We start from the raw sequence: 12,885 nt of genomic DNA on the forward strand, positions 1-12,885 counted from the left end.
CGCGGGGCCGGCGGCGCGGCTCCAGCTCACCAGCGACACGCCCATGTGCGTGGACGTGGCTGCCGACGGCCGCGGCCTGGTCGGCACCTCCGGCAGCCGCGTGCCGACCTTCACCGTGACCGCCGACGGACTGGCAGCCGGACCGAGCTTCGAGCTCACGAACCCGGGCGCGGCGAGCGTGCGCGTACGCCGCGACGGCCGCGTCGCCGCGCTCGGCTGCTGGGATCACCGGCTGCGCGTGATCTCGTGGCGCAAGCTGCGCCTGCTTGCCGCGCTCGAGCACCACGGCAAGACGGTCGAGTGCGTGGAGTTCGCGCCGGCGCCGGTGCGCCTGTGGAAGGCCAACTCGCTGCTGGCCAGCGGCGGCGCTGACGGCACCGTGGCGCTGTGGAAGATATACGATGACGCGTGACGCCTCGTGCCACGCGTTGTTCAGGAAGCTGTGATACCCGTTCAAAGTGCGCGTTGCGACCGACTTTTGTATTCGTGACATGGTTGCGATCATCCGATGACAATGACAGTAGCATAATACACGCGATAATCGACGCACGCGTGGCGCCCGAGCCGCGAGCCATCGCGCGACGCCACCTCGCCGGGGTGGCATCCTCACTCCCCAGCGAGCCGCTCAGTCCCAGAGCTTGATCTCGCCGTCCCAGCCGGCCGTCACCACCTTGCTCGTCTCGTGCGGGTGCCACATGGCCTGGATGCAGACGCCGTCGTGCGCCTTCCACTTGCTGTACAGCTTCGTCGTCTTCCAATCCCAGACATAGCACTTGCCGTCGGCGTCGCCCGACACCAGATAGCTGAAGAGAAGGCGGACTGATCAGGACGAGAAGACAGCGGCGCTCAACTGAGGGGAACGAGTGACTAACGGCGTCCACACGTATGCCGAAAGATGCCACCATAAGCGCGGGCTCGATGACACGTCGACTCGATATTTATTGCCGGTTGGCGTTCAGTTTCCGCCGCTTAGATTGCAGCGCTACATTAAGTGCCAAAGACAACACGTGGCAAATGAGGACGCCATTAACGGGAGAGTCACTCGATGACGTTATTCGCTTAACAAGCCACAAATAAAGCTCGGTCAGCTAACAATATGTGTGACACATAATTAACAAAGTGCAAAATTATCGCCTGAAATATTAGAAGATTAACGCAATGCAGAATTTATGTTTCCCTGACATTGCACGGCAAAACGTACGGTCTTCGAGGGGCGGTGACAGAGTAGCCCCATCGCCATAAGAAAATACGAATACACGCAAAAAGCCGGTCGCATCACGTCCTACCAACCGGAGCCGTACCTCATCTCTGGCGAGAAGTCGAGACCGCACGCATATCCGGCCACCATGTGACCTGTGAACGACTTCTTGCGGTGCAGCTTGTAGCGGTTGATGGCCGAGAAGATGCAGATCTTGTTGTCCATGGACTGGCAGGCCAGCCACTTGCCGTTGGGCGAGAGCGCCACGGCCGGCATGCTGTGCATCGACGGGTCGGCGATGTACTTCATGTCCACCGGGATGTCCCTGGCGGTAGAGCGGAGCCGTGAGCGTCGGCATCGGCACCGGCATGGTCAGCTTCACGGAGTCAGGGGTTCGCGGTCGGCGTCCGTTGGCGAGGCGTTAGGCACTGCTGCTAGTGGGGTGAACAGGCCGAGGAGCAAGTCGAGGCACGTACGCACAGTTCTCATCGCTGCGCACGCTCGATGACGAGCCAAACAAAAACTCCACATCCGTCAGGAGCAAGACGCCATCAAGCATTGAGCAAAGCTCTTGATGCACCCGCCATTGCAGCGTGATGCTGCAGTGACGGCCGGACCGGAGCGGCGCCACGGCGGCAGACGGTACGCACCACTCCCAGATGCGGAGGCTCTTGTCGTCCGAGGTGGAGACGAAGCGCCGGTTCTCGTCGATGAAGGTGATGGTGTTGACGGCGCCCAAGTGGCGGTCGTACTCCTGCGTTATCTCGCCAGAACGCGTGTCCCACTGGAGAAGAGGGGCACCAGTGTCGCGTCCGCGCTGTCGTGTGTTATTTGACGGTGACAGCTGGGCCCAATACACAATATATAACTGGATAACTAATCCACAGCTATCCGGATCAGTTATCGTTACCTGTTACATACAGCTAATAACTATATTCGTTGTTAGATATGAGCCTCAAGAGCTGTTACAACTCCATGTAACAACTATTGAGGCTCAGCACAAACCTACCGGACATTTACACACTCCCAAACCTTGTCCCACTATCCCAGTATCTATGTTGGTACCACTTTTCCCAGACGTATCCAACCTTCAGAAGCCAAGTCCACCGCTACAAGCACTGGCGGCACGAAGGTCATTTGATGTGGTACACAACTCCCTAATAGACCGCGCCTGCGCCACACTCACGCAAAGAATCTTCTTGTCGGAGAGACCGGCCACAAACAGATGCTGCTTGTCCTCGTCCGGATGGAACTTCACGCAGTAGGGCACCTTCTTGTTGGTGAAGCGGGACACGCACTCGCCCCGCTCCGTGTCCCACAGCTTGATGTAGCGGTCGTACCCTGGTCGAGCCGACGATGGGCGGTCAGCGTTCACATAGATGAGAACAGCGCAAAGCTGACCACAGCGAGAGGTCGCCGGCTTTCGGCGCCGGACGTTTATCTCGGCAAATTTGTGTCAATGAGTTGTGGATCAATGTTCCTGACAGCCCACATGTAGCTGGCGCCAGTAACACAAGCCGTCACCTCTCGCATGTTCACCTCAAACCCAAAAACACATATTCCAATGTTGAAACACACCAACACCCTATTTGTTTTGCTCTCGGAGGTGGAATGTCAAGCTGTCCCGCTGCAATGGTTGAAGGGCACGCACATTTTAACGGCACTGACCAATTGCCCTTCACTTTGGCAATATATGCAGCTGCACCACGGCCCATCTTTCACCCCGTGCTTGCCAGCGTCCACTTGCATGACCACCGAAAATGATAATACAGCATGATGGTGAATGCAGCATGATGGTGCACGCATCCTGCCACATCACACAGCTGGTTTCGACATCCGCGCGTGATGATGCCACCCTCCGTCGCGAGGACTCACCGGCCGACAGGAACTGGGTGCCGTCGTTGCTGAAGCAGACGTCCCTGACGGCCTGCCGGTGGCCCAGGTAGGTGCGCAGCATCCGCCGCTGGTTGTACACCTCCCACAGCTGCGGCCCCGAGGGCGACGGTCAACACGGGCGGGCGGTCACCACACCACGTCAGCAGGAGCGCGCAAGATCGCTCAGAGACCATCTTAGAAGGGACTGCAGTGGGTTCATAGCGGCGCATTTCCCGTCAGCCAACCGCCCTTTTAATGCGCAGCCGTCCCCTGTTTATAAAGACTACCGGTACTGCGCTACTCACGGCGGGTTTGGTACGTTAGTCTCAAGCGCAGCAGTGTAATATATAAGGGGCCTGCCAAGAATGGTACACACTCTCGACCGAACTTCCAGAACAAAACCGTCAGCAGCAAATGACACAACGCATCCACACCCGACCAGATCAAATACTTCGCTGACACGATCACACTACGACCTCGAGAACGCCGTGGGACCGCCCAGCCCAGTGACCTACCTTGATCTTGCAGTCCATGCCACAGGAGAGGATGAGGTGGCCCGACTTGGGGAAGAAGCGCGTGGCGTGCACGCCCTTGCTGTGGCCCTGCCACGTGTGCAGCAGCTTCTTGGGGATGAAACACTTGTCGGGCGGGTCCTCGGAGCGCAGGTTGACGCCCACGTCCTGCGGCGCGTGCAGGTACGAGCGGCCCTGGTAGTCGTACGCGTCCTTGATGTGGAGGATGGTGCGCTCCTCCATGGGCTTGTCGTCCGTCTGCTTTCCGCGCTTCTGTCGCTTGGCCACGATGATGTCCAGCTCGGCCTGCTCCTCCTGCGGCGCGCGGGACGTTATGAGCATGCTCCGTCGACACGGCGTGGTGGTAGTATGGCAGAGAGAGCCGCCGGCGCCTCATGGCTGCGCCGCCGCAGGGCAGGGGGGAGGGAGGCGCATGTCACTGACGCATCAACGTTCTAAGACGATTGGTAGCCCTAAGAACGCACGGTACACGGCGTAGATTGCGCCGGTGCAAGCGTTTCGCATGCTGTCTAATCATGACAGAACGACAAAGGAAGTGTCTTACCACAAGATGGGGAAAAGGTCGTCCACCTGCAAACTTCAGCTGCCAGAGGTCGTGCTACCAAACAACATAAAATCTTGCTGTGAATATACCTCAATAAGTTCGGCACCCACAAAACGCCTAAAAAAAATGACTTCTTACCAGCGAACACCTCAGCGCCCAACATTGCTCCCCATCCCACAACTGACCCTATCGCTTACCGCCCGGGCACTCCTACATCGTTCCCCTCCGCCATGCCGCATCCCGCGTCACGCCGGCTCACCTCAGTTGGCTTCATCACTTTCTGCTCGTCGACGAAGCCGCCCCAGGGGCCGAGGTAGCCGTCCGTGTCGCTGGCGTCCGCGTTCTTCAGCCGCTTCCGCTTGTCGAGTGGTCTCTTCTCCGACGTCTTTTCGAACACGGTCGGCGCGCTGTCGGCGCTGGTGGAGGCGGTGGCGGCGCCCACCATGCGCGCGGCGCCCTCCTCCGTCGTCGCCTCCGTACTCGGGTCCACCGCGTAACCTGCGCGATGAACGGCGGTCAGTCGGCACGACAGCCACTGCAGTCCCTGTTGGGTGCTATGCTTCGGTTCAGTGGAAGCAGGACTGCTGAACGTCACCCGACTACAGCGGTCGACAGTGCGGGTCCTTCCTTGCCCACGACGGTCTGCAGTTCCGTCAGCCCATATTCCAGAAGGACAGATGGGTGTCTCCTGTGTGTAGAATGCGACAGATGGGTGTCTCCTGTGTGTAGAGCGAATGGACGCCCAAGTGACAGCTCATGCATCCGTCATTTTATATCACATCACCTACAGTATACCCAGCAAGTCTACTCATGCACCACCAGGAACAAACAACCTACTATTCATGCATTCTAAATGAATTACACACCAGCTCCCATTGATAAGTGATCATCGTGGCTCTCCGCGCAGAAACAAGGGCAGCTAACTCCCAGCGCAGAGGCAAGGCCAGCCAGCGTCCAGATCAGGTCCTGGCCACGGTGGCCGAGCCGTCGCCAGCCGGCGAGTCGGCAAACGCGCTTACCATAGCTGGTGAAGGTGCGACGCTGGTTCTCGAACTGGAAGGCGCTGAAGTGGGCCGGCTCGACATAGCCGGCCAGAGTGTTGCGCTCGGCGCGCTGCTGCTGCGTCTGCGCCGGGTGGGCGGGGCCCAGCACGGGCGCGAACAGCTCGTCAAAGCGCGGGTTGTATGCAAGCTCCTTGGTGGTCGGGTCCAGGTGGCGCCGGTCAGTCCAGGCCAGTCTGCAATGGTGGCAGGTTGAAAAAGGTGGTCACGTTCAGGCGCATCCACTACAAGCATGGTTTTTATCTGGATGGCTGATATGTTGGCATGTTTTAGTCATGTTACAAAAGCCAGGTTAGGTTTTCAAGACAAAAGCTGGGTGAACATTCATGCACTAACAGACATCTTCCCATGATTCCATTTTTAAGAGGTGAATGAACTATAAAAACAAGTAGATCTCATGAACAAGGCAAGCAAGTCAGCCAAACAAGTCTGCCTTGTTGCTTAAATGTAAAGCTCCACAACAAAAATATGGAGAAATAACAATATATAATAATTAATTCCCAAGAAATCTGTTTATAAGATAGATGTCTTGTACACCTGCAAATGCCTTGATGCAGTCTCCATAAGTGTTCTACACAGTAGAAAACACTGAAAGCATTTCACCTATTCATGAATAAATATCCAGCTTCATCATACACTCTAGTAACCCTGTTCGGCACCCTCTTCAAAAGCCAACAAAGTCTTCCATAATTTGGCACTCAAGCCCATCCACAGCACTCTGGACCTAGCCCCCAAATGTTGTTGTAAGCTATCCTAATGACTTTTCACTTGTGTATCTTACCTTCTGATCAAAGGTATCAAGGATTACAGCTGTCTGTCCATGACTCCTAACCTGTTATAATGCTGATGCAGAAGTTTGGTGAAGTGAGGCTCATTGCAGAGATGATGCTTACAAGGCATAAAATCAAACTGGTGTTCAGCATTGTGCATGTTATGCAGAATCTTAAGTTATAACATGTCTGTAAATACCACTTGTTCATATTGCATGGCACAGTATGTCTTACATAGTTTAACATACTCCTGAACACTTTGTAGCATATTAGAGGAAATAAAATCACACCTCTTTTTAACAGACCATATTTATTCAAGTCTGTACCCTGGGGTTGACAGTCTACAAAAAAATCATATGCAGCACTGAATGCTTACACATCCAATAAGTCATACTTACACAACATCCATTCACTGAACCTCACATTTATGCTTGCTGATCCAAAGCAGCACAAAAATTACACTAAATTTTCACCCTGTTTTATGGTGCAAAACATTGCAGTACTTCTGGCTAAAATTACATTTATGGCATAAAATTCTTTAGAATACTAACTTTCAATGCAATGCAATTGGGGTGGACCATGTACCACATTTTGAGTTTCCAGATTTATGTGTGTTCAACATCGGGGCGGAACACTTCTTATTACATCTAACATCATTCACACAATGCACCTTTTGCAGTCTTCATTGTCCCTGCATATGGAACCATATGATTCCAGCTATGCCTTAAGTTTACTGGGAGTAGTGCTGTTTCTGACATCTATATTTTGACAAGCTTCAACCCTGTACCCAAGATTATCTGTATTTCACCACCTGATCAAATCACAGAGCATTCCACACGACTTGTCATTCACCTTGGGCGCGACTGTCGGCGCCAAGCACACTTGCATCGATGTTTTCAATCCAAGCGAACTCTCCGTAGACTGAATCGGTCTCAAATGGGCTGTCAAAGCTTCTTCGTCCTCAATTTCATCTGCACCAGATTCATTGCTATCCGACCCATATCCACGTAGAGCTAAAATAGATGACATTTCCGATGCTATCAACTCCTGTAATGATATCTATAACAACTAATCCACCCCCACCACACGGCAACGCGCAGTTTCACGACCACTATGGCATATACGCGGTGATACGTCCGCGCCGTGCAATGGAAATGGCGCGCTATGCGTTGTATATGTAAATTACACGAATTGATAGCGCACTAGCAAATTTTGAAACGTCTCTGACGAGATAAGGATATGTTTCAGGTAGCTATCCAGTATATAACCAGATCAAACTAAACGAAGCAAGGTTGGGTGATTTTTTTTCAAAAATGAGGAATACTCTTTTCGCCAAACCATTATGAATGACACATTCTATGGTATAAAAAAGAAGGAATTGGGGGAACTGAATGAAACAGAGAGATGGACCGAGCGGGAAAGAACATCGTTCACCAAAAACATCTTCGAATTTGTTGTCCATTCATTCCAACTCAGGTTGTTTCTTTACAGATTTTCGTAGGGCCTGATCCCCTCCTCCTTGACATTGCTCTTCTGATCTCACTGACACCTCTGACTCTGATCCATATCAGGAGAGAGGAAATACTGGGCCAAATAAATGCAGTACAGTCATCTAAACTATTGGTGTACTAGGCAGTACGTACCCAAACGCATCACTCTTAGCAACGTGGGATTCTCTGTGCCGAACAGCATCATGTATGCATCTGATGTTTTTGCTCTTCTAATTTATGCATATGTCAAGCCAGCCAGCAAATTTTTGACGATATTTTTCAAAAGATGGCGCCTGGTTTGAGACCAGGACCAACTGGCTACGATATGCGGCAGAAAAAAGAACAGGGCTGGCCCAGATAAGATCTAACACATGTTTTGAATCACTTGCCTCTTATGACTCCATGGTTTATACACTAACAGTTATTCAATTCAATATCCAGTGTCATCCCTTGGCGGGCTAATACAACTCTCACTAGCAGTTGCCAGGGATGTGCAGCATGCGTCAAATTTCTTCTGTGTCACGGAAAGATAGCAATCCACTCTCCAACTCCTACCTAAAAAGTGGGACCTTCATCCCACGGCTTTTACGACTGCTACTTGCCGCAAAGGTCTGCCTCCGTTACCACCCGCAATGAGTCATTGAGTGAAGCATCTGTGACGCAATGAGCCTGTCATAACGGCAGCATTCTCTTCATCTCGCGAAAAATTGCCGGTAGCCCCGACACACTGTGCCAGGTAGATGTGTTGATTTAAAAGACCGAGCATAACACAGCAGAAACACATGCATATATTAGATAGGCTTTTCAGGGCGATAGGCGCTATGCAAACACGAAGGAAGCCCAGTATATGTAGCGAGTCAGAACTGATGTGAGAGTACATAATCTTAAGAACCCTGGAGAGTGCAGAGCGTTTTTTTTTTTTTGCTTCTTTTTGTTTGCTTAAATGATGTTTAACTTAACGCAAGGCTAACAATGGGGAAAGGGCAGGGGATCGCAGTGAACCGCCAAAGGGTCGCAACTCGTCCGTCGGGCTTGCATGCTGCAAAGGCGTGGGCACTGAGCGCTCCAGGCCAGTCGGGCCTCGAATCCGAATGAATGTCTGTACGAATGAATGTCCCCTCCAGCGTGGTCGGCGTACTTCCAGGGTTATCTAATATTGACTGTCCTGGCGCTCATGTCCGGGCTGAGCGCCCGCGCTAAACGTAGCAAAAGGGGATGTACCTGAGCATTGAAAAGAAAATACGAGCATGTGGCTCGCGGCGGATAGATTCACCGCCCGCCCCAATTCCAGCCCGGTATGTTTCTCTTCAGATCGCGAGGTGGCTGACAGGCAATAACAGAGCAATAACAGGCAGGGCACGGCATTGCTATGTTATTGACAGGCAATAACAGAGCAATAACCGACGTCGAAGACGGCACAAAAGGTAAACCGACGGCATGTCTATTTTATTGGCATGCTCACCTGGCGGCACATTACTAAATACGAACGACAGGAATGGAGCGTGGTTTGCGAATATGTAGCAGCACTTTGAAACTATTTGTAATCACGCGAGGAAGATGCGACTGTATGCCGTTGATAGTATTAAGGGAGGGTTATGAACTGACACCGAAATATTTTTCTCGACCGACGGCACCTCTTCTGTCGGTTTAAAGGGAGCGTCCCACTTTTGGGGCAAATTTCAAAAGCATAACCTCGTAAAACATCAGGACTAGGCATGTCTGACAACAACACTGGGTAGTGCCACTGCAGCACTACCAAGACACAATAAGAATATCAAACTTGCTTATTTTCGAGTCCAAGTTACGCTGTCAACGCTTTGCAACAGCAGCACGCTTCTTCCCTGCAGTTGCGACCACCGTCGCCGCGGCATCCACCGTGCATAACTCTACTGGTGCGAATGTAGAAAAAAGCAAAGTTTGTGATTGGCACGGCAGGCAAGGGCTGTTACCGAGAACCTGATTGGTAAAGTGTAAACCAGTGCGTCATATGGATCACGCGATACTCCTATCACCAAGCCAAAGTACGCCTCGAAAAGAGCCACTGTGTCAAACTCGATAGGAGAGAAATCGAAGCCAAAGTGAAACCACAGCCATTGCCAAGCCATTTTTTTACGCGGAGTATAAACCTGAGGACAATCTAAAGTTGGGGTTGGTGATGTACTTTGCCCAACTGACTTGACCCCAAACCCGAGGGCTGGATGCGCCAGTGTAGTCGGATGTTTTCCGACCCACAAAATGCATGTTCGTTGCGTATAGTGCAAGGTACCTACTAGCACTTAAGCACCATCAGCTGTCGTAATATCAAAACCGTAACAGCAGTAACAGGTAGGGGATAAACGAAACAATACGCACCTAGGGCCATATTGCTCGCAAAGGTTTAACTGAAAAGACGGTGGAGTACGGGACTGACCAAGATCGTTCATGGGGGATCCCGTTCCGGCCCTGGCAACCAAAAATAAGTGCTGACGCCACGCCTGGCTGTCCCTTCGTTCTCACGCTCTTTTGCTTCTGACCCCACGCGCAGAGAACTGCGCTCACATGGCGACAAAAGGCATATTCTGACAACAATTTATTCATATCAAAAGAGTCGTGGCCGACACTTGGAGTGTGGCAGAGGAGCATTACGATGTTGGAAAATACTGGATGGTCATATCGCTGCCGTGAAAAACAGCCAGCACATTCGTTACCCTGTTCCCGCCCCGTCATCAGTAGCTGTAGTTGTAAATGTACGGCGACGCGCGGCGGTGGTACCCAGAGTACCCAGAGCGGTAGGTGGAGGCGGGAGTGCGTCCATAGGTGGCAGCAGGGGCGACACCGACGGCGGGCGCCGCGTACCGCACGTGACCGGCGGGGAGCGGGGCGGCGGCGTACGTCGCCGCCGCGGCGGGGACGGGGGCGGCGTACGTGGCGACAGGCGCAGGGGCGGGCGCGTACGGGGCCACCTTGGCGACAACGGGGGCCACCTTGGCGACGACGGGGGCCACCTTGGCGACAACGGGCGCCGTGCGGATGGTTTCGCGCACCACGGGCACGTCTGGGCCCTCCGACTTGGCCACCTGCTGGTACGAGACGGCCGTGGGCACCGAGTTGTAGACGCCGGCGGCGGCGGAGCGGCCGACCGCCGCGCCGCCGTACGCCAGTGGTCGCTTCTCGACGACCGCCTGGAAGCCGTTGTAGTCGTCGGCGGTGTAGGTGACGACGCGCTCGGTGCCGTCGGCGTCGACCAGCCGGTACTGGCCCCGCACCCGGTCGCCGTTGCGACTCTCCACGTGCGACTTGCGGTCGCCGGTGTACGGGTCGCTTACGCCGTAGTCGAAGTCGTACTTGGGGTGCGGGTTGACGTAGTCGACGACCTCCACGGTGCGCGACACCGGGGCTTCGCCGACTACGACCGAGTCGCCGTAGCCGTGGTCCGGCCGGCCGGCGGCCACGGCCAGCACGGCCAGGACAGACGCCATCTGCGGGCCGGACACACAGCTGGTGAAGAGGCGTTGCTGACGGCGAGGAGCCCGGGGTGTCGAGAGCGCGGTGTAGCCCGCTGGATCCTGCCATTATGTATATGATATGGGTGGACTTTTTCAGTAACGCCCCAGTAGCTATGCAAGTAACTGGGTCGGAAGTTTATCGCCGATCTTTGCTGTTTAAATGGACGCAAAACAACTGCAAAGCGCGTGTGGCTAGTTCTGATCCATTAAAATATTCATCCTTGTTACGATACAGACTATGTTACATTACGCATGGTTTTATATAATAGATCAAAGATGAAAACTTTTTTGTTCTGCAAAAGAATCTTTTGATATTACAAGCAGACATAGATGTCACGATTGTCCTCTAGACGGAACTGCTCCTTTAAGCAAATATGTCTCTTGGATAAAGTCACAAAGAATTGTAGTTACGATATCGCCCTTCAAGCATAGTTAAAATTCACTTCAAGAATATCTCTAGGATCATTTGAGAGAGAAGTGACCAAAAGGAAGTCAATATATTTCGCTTTACATTTCATTCAGGACTTGATCATCCTAAGTAAGCCATAAGGCGAGATGAGTTGGCTATCTTTTTCTGGCCTGTATCTTTTGCTTGAGCATCGGCCACTCAATCTACTTCACGTGAACTCCTAAAGACAAAATATTTCACTCAGTGTCGCATGCTACTCATTTGAGCGAACAGCCCCGCATCATAACGCCATTGTCCCCTTCACGCAAAAAAAGCTCCAAACGTTCTAGGAGACGCCGTCTCCTGTATATCTGATATCGCCTTACGGGGCACGACCCCCGTTATCAATGGCCACTACATGTCGCCCAATAACAACTAGTCAGAATGTTGTCCATGGCAAAAGCTTCTCACCTTAAGAGCCATGTTGTTGCTAAACTTCACCAAGCTGAACCCGCCCCACTGCTGCCAGACGACTGCCAACCGCTGCACTAGTTGGCGTTTTATAGCTGTCGGCACCGCGTTCGCCAAGGGCGTGCACTCGCCTTGGCCGGCGGCGGCCCGGCGGTCGGTGGGGGTCCAGGCGGGGCGGAGGGGCGGGGGGCGTCGTGTGACCCGCCGTCTGCGCATCCGGTACTCAGCGGGCATCACGGATGTGGTGGGAAGCACGCACACCACGCCCCATTACGAGTCGGCGGTGAGGGCGGGGCCCCTCCTTTGCATATGCCACTCGTTTACTGAGAGATTGCTCTGGACAGCTTGTTATTATGCCCAGCTTGAATAAATGCCCGGATCTGCAATGGTCTTTGCATACCATGATGGCAGGTTTGTAACGACGTCTTCAGCGTTATCAGTTGTCGTTTTCAGATTTTATTATCGACGAACAGCACATCGAACGAACATCCCTCGTACGAAATCTTAGCAAACTGCACAATTCATGGGAATGTTCACACGGACCACAAATGCGACCGGTGATCACCATTGTCTATAATTCTGTCGCAACACTACGCAGACCGTCAACTAAAATAAACTGCCTGGATAAGTTGATGAAAGGTGTCAACAACCGCAACGAGGGACGACCATCGTGAGGTGCCTTCTGCAGCCTGTGTGCTTTTGTCAACCGCAAGGGCTCAAGCACTCGCGCATTGTCCATGATTATAGCTCTACATGTCTCTTTTAAAAGCAAATAAGCGTTCACCTGTATTCGAAAACCCCTGTACTGCTCAGCCTCGAGACTGAAGGGTTTGCTTGGAATCTGATGCTTCTGATCATCATTGTAGGGCGCAACCTCACCATCAGAGGTGTGGTCAATACAGGCTTCAGCGTCGTCACCGGACCTCAGTCAGTGGCCATGCCCTTACTCTGCTGATAGTCCGGGTATGATGTCAAAGGGCCGTGCGCATTCAACAGGGGCATGACTTTTTCGTGAATGTTCGTGCAGTGAAGCCGAGCGCGAGCTGTGTACGATCTTGAAAGGTGTCGAA

General features: G+C 53.0%; 2 protein-coding genes across 2 annotated transcripts; both read right to left on the reverse strand.

The window, feature by feature from the left end:
- Positions 1-465: 465 nt before the first annotated feature.
- Positions 466-7,082, reverse strand: LOC119100467 (pre-mRNA-processing factor 17). Its single transcript, XM_037223559.1, has 9 exons — positions 6,820-7,082; positions 5,170-5,387; positions 4,410-4,648; positions 3,589-3,900; positions 3,074-3,182; positions 2,385-2,539; positions 1,849-1,982; positions 1,302-1,523; positions 466-803 (listed from the first exon to the last, which is right to left on the reverse strand). The coding sequence occupies exons 1-9, from the start codon at positions 7,008-7,010 to the stop codon at positions 626-628; spliced, it is 1,758 nt and encodes a 585-aa protein (XP_037079454.1). The 5' UTR covers positions 7,011-7,082; the 3' UTR covers positions 466-625.
- Positions 7,083-10,025: 2,943 nt separating this feature from the next.
- LOC119101345 (cuticle protein 19.8-like) lies at positions 10,026-11,868 on the reverse strand. Its single transcript, XM_037224662.1, has 2 exons — positions 11,816-11,868; positions 10,026-10,929 (listed from the first exon to the last, which is right to left on the reverse strand). Exons 1-2 carry the CDS (start codon positions 11,825-11,827, stop codon positions 10,177-10,179), a joined length of 765 nt encoding a protein of 254 aa, XP_037080557.1. The 5' UTR covers positions 11,828-11,868; the 3' UTR covers positions 10,026-10,176.
- Positions 11,869-12,885: the final 1,017 nt, after the last annotated feature.

This window comes from Pollicipes pollicipes, unplaced genomic scaffold (genome assembly GCF_011947565.3).
Source record: "Pollicipes pollicipes isolate AB1234 unplaced genomic scaffold, Ppol_2.1 Scaffold_4881;HRSCAF=5763_pilon_pilon_pilon, whole genome shotgun sequence".
NCBI classification, from domain to species: Eukaryota; Metazoa; Arthropoda; class Thecostraca; order Pollicipedomorpha; family Pollicipedidae; genus Pollicipes; species Pollicipes pollicipes.

Bases quoted from the DNA above. Each gene is read 5' to 3' on its own strand.
- LOC119100467 (XM_037223559.1), bottom strand. From the start codon at position 7,010: ATGTCATCTATTTTAGCTCTACGTGGATATGGGTCGGATAGCAATGAA. The intron at 1,983-2,384 runs GTGAGTGTGGCG...CCTCTTCTCCAG, and splicing joins CCGACAAGAAGATTCTTTGC to TGGGACACGCGTTCTGGCGA. The intron at 1,524-1,848 runs GTGCGTACCGTC...CTCTACCGCCAG, and splicing joins AGCCTCCGCATCTGGGAGTG to GGACATCCCGGTGGACATGA.